An 18,822-nucleotide genomic window follows, 5' to 3' on the forward strand; every position below is an offset into this window, starting at 1 on the left:
CATGGATCATTAGACTTTGCTGGTGCATGTGGTGTTTTTTGGTGTTGTTGTTGTTGTTTTGGTTTCCAGTGAGCTTGATAGAAAGTTTTTAGAAAATAATATTTGACAGACTTGTTTAAATATTGTTAAAAGGCTGTTCTAGTTTGAGTAGATTGGTGATAAGTAATACCATTTTCAAGATCAGAGCATGAATTTTATTGCTAAGTAAAATTGAAGAGCATTTTGAAGTTTGTTACTCTTAAATTTTGGAGAAATCCAGTAACATTAATACAAAATATAAAGCAGGTTATTAACTTGCGTAATTGGTAATGTGAAAACCACCACTGAGGGATAAATTTGCAATAAAAATGAAAACCTTATTAATGATGTTAAATATTATAATTAATACTGGCTTGTATATTAGATCATTGATAACAATACCACTAGGAATTATCAGGATATAATTTTCTCCCTGGGGAGTTTATTGAGTCCATGCTGTGACTCTGCTAATTTCCCGAGAGAGAATTGTCATCATAATGTTATCCTGAATTATCTTATTGCTCATTAAGTGTCCTTGCCTTCAAACTTAAAGCAAGTTAAAGAAATTAATTTAGTCCTAGGAAATCATTGTTTAAAGAGTCTGCACCTGTTGTAAGACTAAGAACCACTGGCACAACAGAATCATTTTTATTTTAAAAAGAGAAGTTTTATATGAAGGAAGCAGGAGAAGTTAATCCCAATTAGTAAGATCTTACAGGATTAGAATGCATTCAAATCAACAAGAGGCGCATTCGTAAGAAACCGGAACATTTAAGGTGTTAAATAAAGCTTCATTCACTCCAGGGTTTGTTTTCTTAGTTGTTATCTATAATTTTGAATATTTATTTTATGTTTCTGATATTTCAGAATACTTTTATAATACAACCTGTTAGTATATAGATTCAGGAATGTTGTGAGGCTAAACATAATAATTTACCACGAAAATGTAAGATAAATTCTTCCAAGAACAGTTTTAATTATGCTCTTTAAGTCAAGAGTTGTGGTTATCTTATGGTTAGTAATTATGAGATAAAGTAATATTGAGAAACAACTTATATGGGCTTATAGTTATGTTACCCATGTTAATTAGTTACGTTTTAAGACTTCTTCCAAAAATTAATCTGTTTGAAAATACTTCTGTGGGGTATGTAGTCTTTATCTCAGTAATTCTAGAAGATGCTGTGTACTGGATTAGCCATGTCCTTTCTCAGTTTTCTTTTGTCATGAAGCCAGACAGTATCAGACTCATAGGGTTTATGGGTTTTGAACGAGTTATTCCCCTCTTTCACGTGCCTGCAGTTCTAAACTTCATTTTAAGCACGTTCTAACCAGATAACCAGATTATAAACATGGTGTTTTTCGGTACTAAATGCCCTTCTCTCAATAATTGTTAGAAGGACATTGGGTGGCATAACTGTGTCGGATCCACTGTACTGTCATCGAAGTAGCTTCGTACCCAAGGGGCTAGGCTAGCTTCCTTTGTGAATCAGGCAGATAATCCACATGATAAATGAGGTATCCCTGTTGGAAGGCAGAGCACAGGGTGGGGTGATACTAAGAACTCCTAGTAAGCGTGCTCTTGGCATTGGGAAATCTGGCAGCAAACGAGAGGACATTCAAGGAGGCTTTTCAACCACAAGAGCCCTGTTAGAGTGAGTTGGTGGAACATTGTCACTGCTGGTACTCTTGGGGAAAGGAAAGTCTTCTTTGATACGGAGTATGTGCTCTGTGCTTGGCTCTGTCCTAGGTACTTTATAATCATAGTCTCACTTGGACACAGTTCTTTGGGTAGGCTTACCCCTATTTTACAGACGTAGGAAACAAGGTTTGGGTAGCTTGCTGCACGAAAAGACACTGAGCATCAGAGCTGGGATTTGAGCCCAGGTCTTGCCGATGAACTGCAGAACCTCTGCCTTTTCTAAGGGGCTGTTTGGGAATTCCGTGGATTCTTTCGTAATGCCATGCCTAGTCAGGCTTCGGAGCAAGATTGATTTGAAACACAGTGTTTAATGCTTCCCATAGTACTCTAATGAGGATTGTGGATTATGACTAAGTGTCCTTTAATAGCGAGGAATAAGGGAATTCTCTGTTTCACCTGTGTGGAAGCTATAAGAGGCGGAGACAGTTGTCTTGCTTTGTGGGACTGAAGTTTTTTCCACTGCATCGCACTGCATTTCTACCTGCTTCTACTCAGAGCCTCTCAATAGTTACAATCATGCCGTATGTATTTAAAGCCTTTTCCATTAAGTTCTTTTGGTTGCATTCACTTATTTAGTAAATACTGATTATCTAGTTCATGTCAGACATGGCAACTGGATACAAAGATAAAACATCGTTTCTGGCTTTGAGAAAGTCAATTATGTGGAGGAAAAATACATATATGTAAATGAGTAATGAAATCCAGTGAGATCCAGAAACTTGCTCAGTGCCAGAGTTTGTACAGCTGTTGGTAGAGCTGAATGACTACTCTCAGTTGCTATGGAAGGAGCCAGTAAAGCTGCCCACAAGCCGAAGATGATTCCTTAGAAGGCTGGCAGTGGAATCTCAAAGATGAGTTGTGGTTTGCCAGGTGTGAAGAGCAAAGTAATTTAGAAGGCATGGGGATAAGCACATGCTTTGCATGGAGAGGCCAAAGCTCATGGTGCACTTGGGGAACACTTGGTATTGCTGGTAGCGGAGGCCCATGGCTCGGTATAAAAATGACTTGGCCCTGTGTCCTAGGAAAGGCCTTATTATCTTTATTTCAGCGGAAGAAACAGCAGAGGTGTTTTTATTTTTATAAAAATTTAAGTTCCTTTAAGTGACTCATACCAAATCCAAAAACCATTTTGTACAGCTCAGAAAAATATCCTGATCATTAAGGGACTGTAGGAAACAGATGCAGTTTATACACCAATTTGAGACCAGGAAAAAAGCAATTTAAGTGATTTTATTTGGTCCATGTTTCATACTGATTTGAATCTCATTATTTTGCTGGGTTATTTATTCCCAGTATACCTCAAATGCTAAAATACCTCAAATGCTATGTACACACACACACACACACACACACACACACACACACACGGAATTGGACATCATTCAAAAAAGAGAATATAGCTCTTTCCTAAAAATAGTTCTTTACTTGTGTGGGCACTCGTTTGATGATATCATCTTTTTATTTAAAGCACCTAATACAGTGCTGCCTACAATAGGATGTAATTCATGAAAATGAAGTATGGCATTGAATACAATATAATAGAATCATTACTAATACACGTATGTATTACATGTCTGATCATCTCCTAAAGGAGAGCTCCTACTACACAGGCTTATTTTTATACAAATTGCAGTGTGGCAAAGGGACCCAGGGGTAGCTGGAGACGTGCAGCTATGCTCCTTCTCATGTCAGCTTTCCATGTCTACACTGGGTGACAGGACATGGGAGCAGATGAGACAAGCTGTCACTCACCCACACTGCCCTTTGAAGAAAGGCCATAGGGGGAGAAAGGTGCCGCAAATGGGCTGTGAAGTTTACATACACTGCCCACTGTTAAACAGATTACGTCTAATGAAGTGTCTAATGCTCAGGCCATATCAACCTAATCCTTGGTGGCAGTTCATCCCTCAACTGCCAAAAAACACCGCCCTGTGGCCCTCTCTCGCCACTCTGGCCGCCAAGCGCAGGGAGGTGCCCAGTCTTAATAAACCAAGACAGTGTGTGATCTGACATGCAAATGTAGGTCATTGCATATGTAAATGTGTGATTACAAACCTGCATGCCAAAACACATTAGTGAGACTTTGCTCTCAGCATGCGGTTGTCACACTGTCTTAGCAGTTCACGCTAATATTTGTCAGTTACTGTGCAGACAGAAGATGGAATTCCCAGTTAAACTTAATGTATATGGATTGTATGATAGTGTTCCTAATGATGAAGTTGTATTTTCCTGTTGAGATTGACAGGTTTTTGTCAGGAGAAAAAAGGGTATGTACATATATAGCGGAAGAAGGAACTCTCTTTCTTAGAGTTTGCAGACTACCCTCGTGTGTCGATATTTAAAAAAAAAATTTCTTAGGAAAGCGTAGAAGTTAAAAAAATCTCTACTCTTTAAATGAAACTTTTATTAACAGTTAAGAAACTACAAAAAGTTGCTACTGTCTATTGACTATATCTAAGAAGTGGTACTTTGTAAGTTTCCTTTCTTAAATAGGTATCTTGTTGTCACAGAGGCACTTAATCAATTAATCTCAGTGACTCCAAGAAGAAATCTTATAAATGAACAGCATGGGGTTTGATAATTTTTATTTTATTTTTCTTATTATGGTGTGTATTTTTGTTTTCATTCTTAACATATGTTTTTATTTCTGACTTTTTTTAATCAAAAGATTTGAAATTGAAAATATTTGTGAATCGTTATGTAGGAGTCCCATAATATTGAGTCATATTGTAGATTTTGTTTAGTGATTGTGGTAGCATAGTAAAGGCTATACTTGGGAACCAACTAGACATAGGTTTGGTTTGATAACATGAGAACAAATTAGATGACATATAAAGTCCCAATATATAGGAATTGTTAAGTTGTAGGTACAAAATGGAACCTTCCTTTATTATGGTAGTTGCTACTATTATTCTGTTATACCAGTTATTCATGGTATTATATTTATGGAATGAATTTGTAAAATTTCTTGTATACTGGTTATTTTGCATGTCTTAAATGAAGAATGGTATTTTTCTTGACAATAGTTTGGACTTCCAGAAGAAAGAAAATCAGTTTCTCTTTTTGAGAATCATTGCATTTGAATTACAGTGAAACTTCAGCAGAATTTTTGAATTTTTGCTAGCATGATAGATATAGTAAAATCAACAATGCTAAAAATATTGTGGTTAAGGTAAAGTACTACCTGTATATTAAAATAGCCTTTTGCATAAGTCATGGGGTCATCAGGCTTAACAGAGGTTTATTTGAAGGACTAAGATTTCAAGTTCAATTTAGTGTGTTTACCAGCCAGTGCTATCTTTGATTACATTAATAGACATTTAATGTTCACTCTTACTAGTCAGTGCACTAGTCAGACCCCATAAGAATGTCATGCGTACTCCACGTTGGCTCAGAGAATAGAGGAGGTCCAGAAGGATATGAAGAGAATGGTAAAGGCTTGGAAGAGTGTCCTTACAAATAATCCAGGGACCTCAGAACGCCTATGCATATTTGGCCAAAAAAGAGAAGCTATAAGGGTATTTGACACCTAAACTAGGCTATTTTGTTATAGTTTGGTTTTTGGTAGAGGGGCTGAGATAGATCATGAGTGTTATGAGGAACCTAAAGGCAGTGTGTGTTGGGTACGTGTTGTAACTTCAACAGTGGCTGACTGTAGTGGGTATTCAAGTAATGTTTACTCTGTAACTGACTTAATGACTGAAAGAGTCTATGAATAAACAAATGAACAAAAGTACTAGGACAATGGATAAAATGTATAAGGAGTTGGGCTTTGTCTCAAAATAGGAATGACAGTTGCGCTCCCTTCCCAATACCCTGTAACTGTTTCTCTCATAGCAGTTAGGAGCCTCTTCCATATGTTGGGGAAGCTCTCTCAATGCAGAAAGCGTTTCTGGTTCATCTCTATTTTCCTAGCAGCTAATACATAGTAAGTACTAAAAAGTGTTAGGAGAAGTGATTTTTTTTTTTTTTCACGAATAACAGCAAAATATTGTTTAACAATAACGGCACCTGGGTGGCTCAGTCTGTTGTGTCTGCCTTCGGCTCTGGTCCTAATCCCAGGGTCCTGGGATCTGGCCCCTTGCACATCAGGGAGCCTGCTTCTCCCTCTCCCTCTGCCTGCCACTCCCCCTACTCGTGATCTCTCTCTGTCAAATAAATAAATAAAATCTTTAAATTTAAAAAAAAAAATGTACTAAGTGAAAGAAGCTTATCTGAAAAGGCCACAGACTGAGTGATTTCCACTATATGACATTCTGGGAAAAGCAAAGCTATGGAGACTGTAAAAAGGTGGGCGGGGTGTGTTGTTGGGGAAGGTGGGGTAAATAGGAGGTGCAGAGAGGATTTTTAGGGCCCTGAAAATACACTGTGTGGTACTATAATGATGGATACTTTTATACATTTGTCCAAAGCCATAGAATGTGTGACACCAAGGGTGAACCCTAATGGGTGCTAAGAGCTTCGGGTGTCAGTGTAGGTTCATGAATTATAACCAAAGTAGCCCTATGGTGGCGTGAATGGGGAAAGCCATGCATGTATGGGGGCAAGGGCCTCCTCACAGTTTTGCTGTAGCCCAGCACTGCTCAAATAAAGTCTTAAACAAACAAACAAAAAACAGTGACGATGTGGTGGTAAATTCCCTGCCCCTGGAAATGTTCTTTGTCAAAGTTAAGTAACTCTCAAGAAGTTCAGATTTTCACGCATTAGTTGGCAGGTTGCACTGTGTGTGTTTGTGTGTGTGTGTGTGTGTACAAATTCTATTTCAAGTCAAAGATTCTGTGAAAAAGAAAGCAAATATCAAAGGAGTACTAGATTGAGTGGGACAAGTTTATATTCTAGGAACTGAAGATAATTTTATGGAGTGCCTATCTAAAATTTCAAAAGCCTCCTTCCCTGATATTTCATGTCCTTCTTCCTTGATTGATTAATTGATTTTTTTAGCCCTTCCTATCTTACACACTGTATATATATTTTTCATGTTTACCCTTTTTTTTTTGCCCTGCCAGAATTTTTCTTTTGAGGGTAGGGATTATCATGTTTACTTTGCTACTGTCTCCCCAGGATACAGAACAGTACCTAGCATGAATGGCTCAATATAATATTTGTTGAATAGAATAGATGTCTGTAGGCTTGCCATAGGTATCACCTATTTATGTCCAATAGTTAATGATTGTGTGAATATTGTGTGATTGAAAACTTATTCTGAATTTTTTAATTACAGAAGGCTTTACGACCGGATATGGGCTATAATACATTGGCCAACTTTCGAATAGAAAAGAAAATTGGTCGCGGGCAATTTAGTGAAGTTTACAGAGCAGCCTGTCTCTTGGATGGAGTGCCAGTAGCTTTAAAAAAAGTGCAGGTAAGATTATTTTAATTATGTAAATCGATGTAAAATTATACTATATGAATAATAAATAGAGGAAAGTATGTCCTGAATGATTAGATAATGACAATCTTAACTTGAGAATGCTAGAAAGGAATAAAAATTATACTTTAAAAGCTTGAATTGAGTGTAGTACACAGTGGAAATTAATTATTAATTTTAATATTACTTCTACGCTTTAAAAATTTAGCTGGTTTTGTTCACCCAGATTTAGTACTGACTGCAATGATCCTAGAAAAGCTTTTACAATTCCAGATTTTAGGGGGCAGATTTGACTTCTCACCACTTGCTCCTAACTCAACAGGTAACTCACAAGAAGAAAATAGACTTTACAAAATGTATTGCCTAGGGTTTGTAAGTGGCAGTCCAGGGTATTATATTAATGTGGAGAACCACACTGGCAATAAATGAAACAACAATGAAGTTAACTTTCTTTATTGGAAAATTTTAAAAAGAATGAAATGGATTGAGTAAATCAGAGGATTGATGACATGTTTGGAATTGCCCTCTTGTGTCTGTATCCTTCTGGAATCAACTTTGCTCTCCAATCCTGACTTTTCTTTTGTTTCCCTCAGATTCATTTATCTTGTTCTAGCTCCTCTTATCAAGTCCTGACCTAACCCTAGTGGGCTAGTCCCATTGAGCTACCTGCAGGCGTACTTGCCAGAGCCCTGGAATTTTCATTTGCCTGAACAAGTCTAGAAAGTCTAATGTCACTTGCCTTGTTATTGTGTCGCAGGGTATGTTTGACATCACACAGTTTTGCTTCCCGTTTTTCAGATAAGGTAGTTATTGTTCATACCTGCCCATAGACTTCCTGTTTTACTCTGCAACCCTGATACCTTTTTTCTGTAGTGACCTGTGAGACCAAAGTTTCCTGTTTGTGTGTGTGTGTGTGTGTGACTTCTTAAAGCATCAGTGTACTTGAAGTAGCCATTACAGAGATGAACAGTTTTCCCTTACCTTTTTAAGGAAATATTAAATGTTTATAAAAAACGTTATGTGGCATACATGATATGAAGAATAATAGAAATGCCCTCATATCCACCACCCAGCTTAAGTAATAACAGCATTAAAATTTTTTTTTGATCTATAGCCGCCACTCCCTTCCTGTAGAGGTAACCACGTCTGGAATTCCGTGTTTAACATTCCTTTGCTTTTCTTTACAGTTTTCCCACATCTGTATAAATTTCTAAATAGATCTGTTGTTTGCTTTGCATTTTTGGAGCTTTACATCAGCGTCATCACATGTTGGTGCTTGTGGCTCTACATTAACCTTTTCACTGCTGTATTGTATTCTGTGGTTCGTGTTACATGTTGCTTGCTGGTTGGATTGTTTCTAAGTTGTTTATTATGGTAAACATTACTGCTCTGCTAGTCTTCTGTGTCTCGCAAGCATCTTGTGTGACATGTGAGCATTTCTCTATTGTCTGGGCCTAAGAATGGAGATGGTGAACCACAGGCGATATGCATGGTAGGTTCTACAAGTTAATAGCAAGTTACTTTTCATAGTTGCACCGGTTGACTTTCTCACGGGCAGCATATAAGAGTAGCTGTCTTCTCTTGCTTAATGTGCCACTTAGAACTTAAGAAAACATAATATAGAATGCAGATACTAATGTTCATGAAGCAGATGACTTTTGGAAGGATGATTCCCTTATAAAAGAACTCTGATCCATTTTTAAAATGTATTTATGAAATTTCTACTGTGCATTACTAGGCACCGAGGGGAAATAAAAAGGAAGCTAGTCATAGTATTCCTGCATTCCAGAGAAAAAAGAGTCTATGTGGAACAATTAAAGGTTAAGCCTTGTGGCATGGATTCCTGATTTAAACAGGAGTTCACAGAATGGAGATGTCCGTTTGGGCCATTGGTGGAATCGGAATATAGGCCAGGCTGCCAGTGCGAGACCAGCTTCTGGAGAGCACTGGAGCCGGGAGCAGGAATTTGTAGAATAGGAAAGTAAGGAATCAATATGGATCCTCATGTAGAGGAATAATCTTTAAAATTCATTCATTTAAAAGGAAAATTACAAACCAAACGCACAAAATGGACTGGAAAGAAGTCAGCTGCTTATTTGCCGTTGGTAGTGAATGCCAGAGGGTAGATGGATTGAGAAATTACCTGGAGGTCTCGAGGCTTCTCAGCTTCCTTCTTCAGCTTCTAACTGACTCTGAGTGTAGAGAAAGAGACACGGCTCCATTCTACCTGTTGTCTTCCTTTTGATTGGAAATTTGAAAGGACATGAGTTAATTTGGGCAGTCATATTTCCATTCAGTATTAGATGCCCCTCTAACTGTTCCCATTCTGCACCGTGATAAACCTCAGATGGCGGTCTCCTGCTGGGTGAGGTCCGTTTGTGCTCTTGCATTAGAACATTCTTTTCCGCTTTATACAGCGTTAATACTGGGGCATGTTCCAGTTTAAACGTAGCTACTTTATAGAGGAGAGAGATGCTTTTGTAAAGATATTCGTAGCTTATTTAACTAGGAAATGGTGTCTTAAACCTTTGTGAGGAGAAATGTGTTTGCATTTCAGATATGGTATTGATTTTTGTGATGTATTACATCACTGAACAATGAGTCCTATGTTTCTTCCTTTAAAAAAATCTCTGTAGCTTAAAGTGAAAATATTTTAAAAATATTGTTAACTAGACTATCTTCCTTTCTGGAAAGGAAGCCCTTCTTCAAAAAATTCATGAAGAATCAAATACTGGATTTCCTCATGCATCTTGTCACTTGTCTGAAGATCTGTATTACTGTTCCAGCTCTTCTAGAATCTTTCCTGAATACTGTGCTTGGGTTCATAGGCTGAAGTGCTACTTTTATAGTTCGTTTGTCTGCTTCCGTATCATTCAGGAGACACGCCAGAATTACCATCTAGATTCTTCAGCTTAGCTTTCAAGGCATTTCTTTACTTTGTCCCACACCATCAAGTTTTACTTTTTCAAGACTTTAAAAAAACAGTGTCCTAAACCCTGGTGATGTTCCTGTAGGTTTGCCTGTTACCTGTGTGTGGAAAGAAGAGTGAGTGTCCTGAATACCTGAACACATAAAGAGATCTGAGAGCCTACAGTGCATGGCAGTGTTAACCAATCTTTTCAAAAATGCCCACATCTCATCATGATTCATTTGCCAAAATTAAGATGGTGCCTTAGCTGATGTGACATTTTTGAAATTCCATGAACCACCTTTGCTTCTGTCTCCCTGTTTCCCTTTGACATTTTCCTTCTTACCACTCATTCACTCATTCCATCCGTGTTAATATTTGGATCAGCTCATGTTCAGTGGTCAGTGTGGAAGGCTTTGGGAATGCTAAGATAAATAATAGGGCTCATGGGATTCCAGTAGAAGTGCAACAGAGAAATGTCTGAAATCCCAGGATAGGCACTGTAGTTAAGAGTAGCCTCCAGGAATGTTGGTGAGAGGGAGATTGGGATAAGTCTTCATAGAGGATGTGACGTGGGTCTCAGAAGCTCTGTTCTTTATGTTAGAAGACTGTCAAAGAATTCTTTTGATCTGGTACATATAATCTCTATTTTGTTATGCTTAGTTCATTGATTAGAGCTATGTAATTGGAATTGATTTTTATTTTAGCAATCTTAAAATTTTTATTTTAGGTACTAACATGAATTTTGGGTCTTGCTGTGTCTCAGTCCTTTGATGTTTGTTACCCTAATTTTCGGATAGTAGGTGAAATATTTAGATCTTTAGTTCTGTTTGCCTAGTCTTAAGTTATATGTCCAGATAACACTGTTTTCTTATGGGACATTCATTGTGTGAGATACTTATTGGAATAGAAAGTACTGTTGTATAGTACTAACAAAGATAAGGTACTAATGTATTTTGTTCAAATTCATCCTTTTGATACATAGGTTAACTTTCTGAAGAAACGGTATTCTTTGATGTTCATTGCTTTACTTATATTTGATTATTATAGTAAAACATTTATCAAGAAAATCACTCTTTAAAGTATATTGAGTTTACCTTGCTTCTTTTTACATATGTTGATTTTAGTTTCTAGCTTTTGCATGTATTCATGTATTAGAAATTGGGATTGCATGCATGTAGGAATTTGTAAGCTATGATAGCTTCTTCCATAATGCATACAGATTAGAATACATTCCTAATCTCTACAACCATATATCCAATCTGTATTTCAGTGTTCACAGTGATCACTGAATTCATCCTGCAGTTTTTATCAGCTTCATTATTTGATATCTGTAGATTTCCTTTGAGCCTTACAATAGTTATTTGGACAAATGAAAAGTAGGAAGCATTTGTAAGAATAATCTGTACATTATATATTTTTTTAAATTGGAGAATAATTTAGTAATTGATGTTAGTTTAGTTGTTAAGGAGACATAGTCTTTTATCTTAAAAATGAAAGCTTCTTAAATTTATTTATTGTACTTGTAATTTTTTAAGGCATTTCTTAGGCATATAAGAAATAGAGAAAATTTTTAGTTTTATTGAAGGTTTAGGGAATAGGGCATTTTAGTTAACATTTTAGGGTTATAATGAATTACACACATGGAATAAATAGATTATGAACATTAAAATATTGAAACGACTTAATGGATATCAATGAAATAATTTAGACCTATGTCCTTTTTAGATGTTCCACATTGTTTTTTTCTTTAGCATCTTATGGTGCCTTAGGGTTTTTATTATGCTAGTACAGGTTTTGATTGTACCAGTTGGTGAACTCTTCTAGTGTCCAAGCCCAGTGAATAAATATAGTTGAAGTAACTTTTTATTTATAACCTTTGAAGATTTTTGATATGCTCATTTAATATTTACTGAGGACCTACTATGTGGCAGACATCTACTCAACACTGAGATACAACAATTGAGTTCAACATTTTTGGTGGGAGGTATAGACAGTAAGTCAAATAATTATAGCTAAGAAGGAAGTGACTGTCCCATGACAGGAGAGAAAAATTAGGTGGGGGGGAAGGAGTGCTTTTTGATAGTGTCTAGCAAAGCTTTCTCTGCGTATGTGAAATTTAAGCTGAAGTGGAGGATAAGGAGTCAACCATCTGAACAGCAGGAAGCAAAGGATTCCAAGTGTAGAGAACAGCCTTGAACAATAGGATTGACTTGAACAATAAGACCGACAGAATATATTAAAAACTCATTGTTGTGACCCCCGTAAAAGGAGTGCGGAAGAGAAGTAACATGGGGTTACAGAGCATGACAGGAACTAGAATTTGAGAGTTTTGTTTGTGAGCCATGAAGAAAGGTCTTGTACATTTATGTGTTATATGTTGTAAGGGTAATGAATAGCTATTGGAAAAGTTTAAGTGAGTGATGATAAAATCTGGTATATTTTTTAAAGACTGCACAGACTGTTGTGTAGAACATGGATTCATCCTTTCAGTACACAGTGATAATAAGACCAAACATTATTAATTGAAAAATGATTAGCTCTTAAATAAATAATATTATTGGCAATATAAACAAAAATAACAAAATAAGAGATTTCTAAAACTTTGTAAACATTAAAGCTAAAAGAATATATAAAAACAAATAGAGTCATATGATAGTTTTCATGTAGGAGGCAGATTTTAAGAGGTAGTACGTTTGACCTTTTTTCCACAAATAGTTTTTTAGTTCTTTTTCTTTAAATGAGTCTTGCTTTGCCTCTGACGTTTACTCTTTCCTCACAACCGTCACCAACGTCATGTGCTTCTCTTTCTTGACTTGAGACACCATGGAATCATCTTCATTAGGGCTTGCTTTCTCTACCATTTCAGACCACATTCTACACTCAACCATCTGTCATTCCTCCATCTTTGAAACTAGTGTCATCCAGTTCAATGTTTTTTCCCCCCATCTTTGTCCCTTGTCTACCAGTCTGAAATAGTTTTTCTTTGTTTTTTTAAGAAAAAAATTTTTTTCTCCACCCATTGCTTGATATACCATATTGACTCGGTTGAGCCCAGACATCATCATTTCTCAGCATGGCTCACTCCGTGACACTCCATCAGCTTCTCAGTCCATTATCAGGGCGTACCCTACACTTACTGATTCTAATTCAATCTCTCAAAATTCCTTCTCTAATTAAATTCCCAATTCTCTCCCATTCCCTCTTTCCAGTAAAACTTGTTCTTTGACCTCATCTTGATTACCATGGACACTATTCCATATTCTCCAGATCTCTTATTTAAGGTCTGATTTCAGTTACTCCCTTCTGTGGACCTTTGTCAGCGATTTGAGCAATGCCCCTCCTTTAGAATCTCTCTCTGTGTTGCTAATTCCCAGTCATGGTTAATCTCCACTGTGTGTGTCTTTATTTCTCTATTCATGTGTAACATTGTTTTGTGTCCCATAGCGCAGGAGGGTTAAGAGTATGTTTTGGAGTTCTTGTTTGCTTGGACATGCGCTTTCTTACACCTCCCACTTGGGAACATTTTAATCACAGTATAATAAGAACCCCAAATCAGAAGACATATGATTATAATGTCCACAGTGGAAATTAAAAACTACTACCCTGAAGCCTCAGCTTCTTCCTGGATGCATTCACGTTCAGTAGAGAATGCCCCCTCCTGTTTGACAGAAACAGTCTTTGCGTCGGTTGTGTTTTCACGATCACGTAGCTGTTCTGATTCTTCTTCTGCTAACTCTACCTGTGCTCTGGAAGGAATTTTTCTTTTCTGTTGTCCTTTGAGACATTTTCACCAGTTGCCCCATTTGTCCCACATCAGCCTCCCATCTCTGCCTGTAGCATCGTCGTCTGACTTTTCTCACGGACCCCACCCTACAACCTGTTGCTCAGCACCTGCCTGTAGCTTCTTTAAACTTGCCTCTTGTGTTTTCTGGGATTCCATGCTCTTGATTCTCTTCCCTCTCCGGTATCCCTCTTCTGTTGCCTTCAATCCCTTGTTTTTTCCATCCCCTTTAATTGATTCTATTTTGGGGTCATGTCTTAGAGTTTTTAATTTTGGATCTTTTGCGTCTCTTTGAGCCACATTCTCCCTCACAGCTTCCAGTCTCCTCTATAGGGTAGCTTCTTAATCTGTAGAAGCCCTGACTAAGCTTTGGTGAACTTTAAACTATAAAATCTGAGCAAAATCTTAAAATCTGAATGAATTTCTTATGGTAATTTTTACAGGTTTTCTTCTCTTTTTTTTAATTTTAAGGAAGCCTACTGAACAGGGCGCCCTGCTGCACTTGAAGTCAAGTCACCTCTAGCCTATTGAGTTAAAAGCATTCCCTTGGAAACAAAAGTTTTTTAAAAGTCAAAGAGTAGTGAGTGCTGCACACGGATACCTAGCTCCATACCATCAGGACATTAAGGAATCCACAAGAAAGGAATCGAGGCCTGTCTTGCCATTTGCAGTTCAAACATGTTGATGTATTAAGAGAGGAAGGCAAACAGAAGCTAGATCACAGGCTCTGGTGTTATAAAGGGAGGAAGGTTTCTAGCATCTTCTGTACTCACCTTGGTTAAGTTTCGTACCACTAGCCCAATCTCTCCACCCTGTAGAATGTCTCTGGATTTAGTCAGGCTAGTGCTGGTGGTAGACTTCAGTTATGTGGCCGCTAACTTGTTCAGTGATTGTGATTTATATCTAGAAGACCTCACAGCCTTTCTGCTATAGATTTTCCACCTGCCCCCCCACCCCCATCCTCTGTCCCTTCAAATAAAAGAGAGAGGCTCTGTAAGGGAAAGTCTGCCTACCAGTCAGCAAGTAGGAGAACCAGAAATTTGCAGGCTGATAGCAAAAACATTCCTTAAAGCTCCTCTCCCCTCACTCAAGCAATGGTAGGGGATGGTCTGTACAGGCATCAGTCAGTTGGAATAAAGGGATGGAAGCATCACTTGGGCACCAGGTCAAAAGGACCAAGAACACTGGGATGAAAAATAGCATAATCCAGGGGTGGCTGAGACTTGTCACTTGGAATATAGGGACTCAATTTAGGCATAAGCTGCTCAGTTCATTTATTCAGGCCCTATAAAGCTGGGGAGGCCCAAGAGATAATTTGGTTAGGATTTTCATTTATATAAGACTTATTTAAAGTGAGATATATCAGGTTTTTCAAACTTTCTAGTATACATTTTTAAGTACTTTTCATTGCTACATTTTAAGTGTTTTTTCTTCTAACAGATTGACATACGTCTTTGCAAGGACATTTCTATTAAACTACTTGAAGGCCTCTTTTTCCTCTTAAAGATTTCCTTTTTGGTTTCATTAGTCATGAGTAATTTTTTGGCAAAATTTAGAGATGACAAAATAAAACTTTTAAAATGATTGAGAAAGTACCAAGAACTTATTAGCAAATACTTGCCTAAACGCTGTTATTAACTTTGCTCTTACCAAGTATACAGTAAGTTTAAAAACCCACAGAAACTTCGGTAGAGCCCAGAAAGATGCCTTCTGAAGATAAGCTTGTAAATATTCTAAGAAAAGGTTTTTTGTTTTGTTCTGTTTTGTTTTACTAAATCCAGATTTTTCCCCCCTTACGTGTTTTCTTTTCTTGCTCATGAAATCAGACAGTCTTGAATCTGTCTGGAAATGATTTAATCTAAAGATGCAGTTTTTATTTTTGTCTGGACTTACTGGCGAAGAGAAGAAAAATATACGATACTACTGAATTCCCAATTAAGTGTATTTATAAATGTATTTGGTTCAGAATTTAGTTTTCCCTCAAGTGGGCCGGCAATACTTATCTCTCAGTACTAAGGAGAGTCTTTGCTATTACTGAGAATTCAGTTAAAAATATGAGTTAATTTGTAATACTTATTTACTTGTAAATTGAATTAAAACTTTTTTTTTTTTAAAGATTTTATTTATTTATTTGACAGAGAGAAATTACAAGTAGATGGAGAGGCAGGCAGAGAGAGAGAGAGAAGGAAGCAGGCTCCCTGCTGAGCAGAGAGCCCGATGCGGAGCTTGATTCCAGGACCCTGAGATCATGACCTGAGCCGAAGGCAGCGGCTTAACCCACTGAGCCACCCAGGCGCCCCGAATTAAAACTTTTTTTAAGATTTTATTTAATCTACACAGAGAGAGCTTAAACAGGGGGTGCAGAGGGAGAAGCACGGCAGACTCCCCACTTGGCAGGGAGCCCAATGCAGGGCTTGATCTCAGGACCCCTGGGATCATGACCTGAGCCAAAGGCAGACATGTAACCTACTGAGCCATCCAGGCACCCCAGAAATTCATGATTTCTATGGAATACCCTCTTTTTTGGTGTTTTGTGTCTAGTTAGCGTTTCCTAAAGCTCTTGTACACGTCTTTCTCTCATCTCATTCACTAGCTGTGCTTTTTAAATATTTTTCTCATCATAGAGATATTGATTATTGGGAGATTAAATTTATACATGTCAAGTTTGTGATTTTCTTCATTTTAGTCACTAATACCAGAATTATCCTTTCTCTTTCTCCTTAAAAAAAGTTTTCAGGAATTCCTTCAAAGTCAAAGACATTTAAAATTTTATACTTCCCTGCATTTCTTTGAATTATCTGAAGTCCATTGTGACTCATAGTTCCTGAGAATGGCATCAGCATTCATAATATGGAGGGAATCCGTTAATTCTTTTGCCACTTTGACTTTTAAACATTGTGTGTGTATGTGTGTGCATTTCATATCTCTGTAACTAATATCAACCTCAACATTTTATTTACATTAATATTTGTTATTATTTAACAGGTTATATTAGTCATGTCAGTTTTTTCAGCATCAGTTGGCAATTTGGGGAATGGGTGGCTTTTCTATATGAAGTTGCTAGGTATAAAGCTTATTCCTTTATAATAATGGTCTTTTGATTTTACTTAGTTCTATAAGAACTCTTTCTGGAGTGTATCATACTTTGCTCCATCTCTGAATCCTGCATGTAGAGTCCCTGCCAGTCCTACTCCCCCTTGTTAAGGTTCTCCCAAAACTTTGTACAAGCAGCGTTTATTAGATTGTGTGTTCGTGTTCTGTGTTCCAGTCTGCATCTGACAGCGGCAAGCTTGTTTTTTTATTTGTATCTACAACAAAATCTAGTAACAAGTTGACAGCATGGTTTTATGAATGAAAGAAAGCAAGAACATGAACAAGTTATGTTACTTATGTTAATCATCTGCATGTAGAATAAAACTATGACGCTCTTGAAGAGGTTTGTGTTTATATGAGGTTTTTCCGTCAATAGGTAGTGTTACACTGTTTGTGCTTTAATGCTGGTCGTTGCTGGTTTTTTTTTCTATTTTTTTTTTTTTTTTTTTTTTTTACCCCTGCAATTAGTATCCATTTATAGCTAATATATTCTCTTGTTTTACCAAAGTTTGATATATATGAGCGCTTGATGGTTGCAAAAAATTTCTCTTAGTAGATATTTTATGTGAACTTTGTGACAGTGATTTGCCACTTATAATCTTTTCTTTCTTTTCTTCCTTCTGTTGTGTAATCATAGTAGTCAGTGCAAGTTGATGATGGTCAAATTAGTTAGAATTACTACTAATGGAGAAGAGTGAAGCCATGCTCTCTAATACATGTGCTAGCATACACATTTCTTTTCTGTTGTTTGTATGAAGTGGGAGGAAATTTGATGCCACCTTGTGTATCTCACTCCCTTTATAAACCATTAAAGGGGACGGGCATCTGGATGGCTTAGTCAGACCCATCCGACTCTTGATTCAGCTCAGGTGGTGATCTCTGGGTCTTAGGATCAAGTCCTACATCAGGTTCCATGTTCAGCTGAGAGTTGGCTTGAGATTCTCTCTCTCTCCTTCTGCCCTTCCTCCCTCACACACACCCTTCTGCTCTCTCTCTCAAATAAATTCATAATTTTTTTTTTTTTAAAAGAAAAGCCCATTAAGGGCGCCTGGGTGGCTGAGTGGGTTAAAGCCTCTGCCTTCGGCTCAGGTCATGATCCCAGGGTCCTGGGTTTGAGCCCCGCATCGGGCTCTCTGCGGAGCCTGCTTCCTCCTCTCTCTGCCTGCCTCTCTGCCTACTTGTGATTTCTGTCTGTCAAATGAATAAAGAAATCTTTAAGAAAAGCCCACTAAATAAGATAAAATTCTATATTTTTTTCAGATCTTAAAATGTAGTTCTTAGCTGTTTCACATTAAAACTTGAAAAATATGATACTCAAAATTTTTGTTAGAAAATTAAATAAGTAAATAAAATAAAGAGGGCATAGAAATAAGAGGAGTATTTTGCTATAGTGTCAGGTGAAAACACATATATACCATATTGCGCCCTGCTGCTGTTTTCACTTTCTGACACACGTACGTTTGTACAAGAAATGGAAGGGAGTGAGCAAAAGCTAAAATTCTTTAAGGAAGTGAGTTTGTGGATATTTTTGTTTAAAATTTTATTTATAACTTTCTTAATTTTTTTTTTAAGATTTTATTTATTTGACAGAGAGAGATCACAAGTAGGCAAAGAGGCAGGCAGAGAGAGAGAGAGGGAGGAGGAAGCAGGCTCCCTGCCTAGCAGAGAGCCTGATTCAGGACTCGATCCCCGGACCCTGAGATCATGACCTGAGCTGAAGGCAGAGGCTTAACCCACTGACCCACCCAGCCAGCCCCATTTCTTAATTTTTTTAATAAGGGGAAGATTAGAACTACATCTATGTTTGGATATTAAGAATGTTATTGAGCAAAAGTTGTGTATTACAATTTGTGATTATACCCCCATATTCTGGTATTACCTTTTATGCCTTCAGTATCTGTTGTTTCTTACATTGTCCTCAGAGTTCAGCTTTAAAGTTACCCACTACTCGC

General features: G+C 37.3%; 1 protein-coding gene across 2 annotated transcripts in view; it reads left to right on the forward strand.

The window, feature by feature from the left end:
- Positions 1-18,822, forward strand: part of NEK7 (NIMA related kinase 7) — a 149,674-nt gene that overhangs the window by 70,577 nt on the left and 60,275 nt on the right. For both annotated transcript variants that reach the window (XM_059413044.1, XM_059413043.1), the window contains exon 3: positions 6,939-7,079. In XM_059413044.1, the coding sequence (XP_059269027.1) occupies positions 6,939-7,079 (141 nt within the window). The remainder of the gene's footprint in view (positions 1-6,938; positions 7,080-18,822) is intronic.

This window comes from Mustela nigripes, chromosome 10 (assembly GCF_022355385.1).
Source record: "Mustela nigripes isolate SB6536 chromosome 10, MUSNIG.SB6536, whole genome shotgun sequence".
NCBI lineage: Eukaryota > Metazoa > Chordata > Mammalia > Carnivora > Mustelidae > Mustela > Mustela nigripes.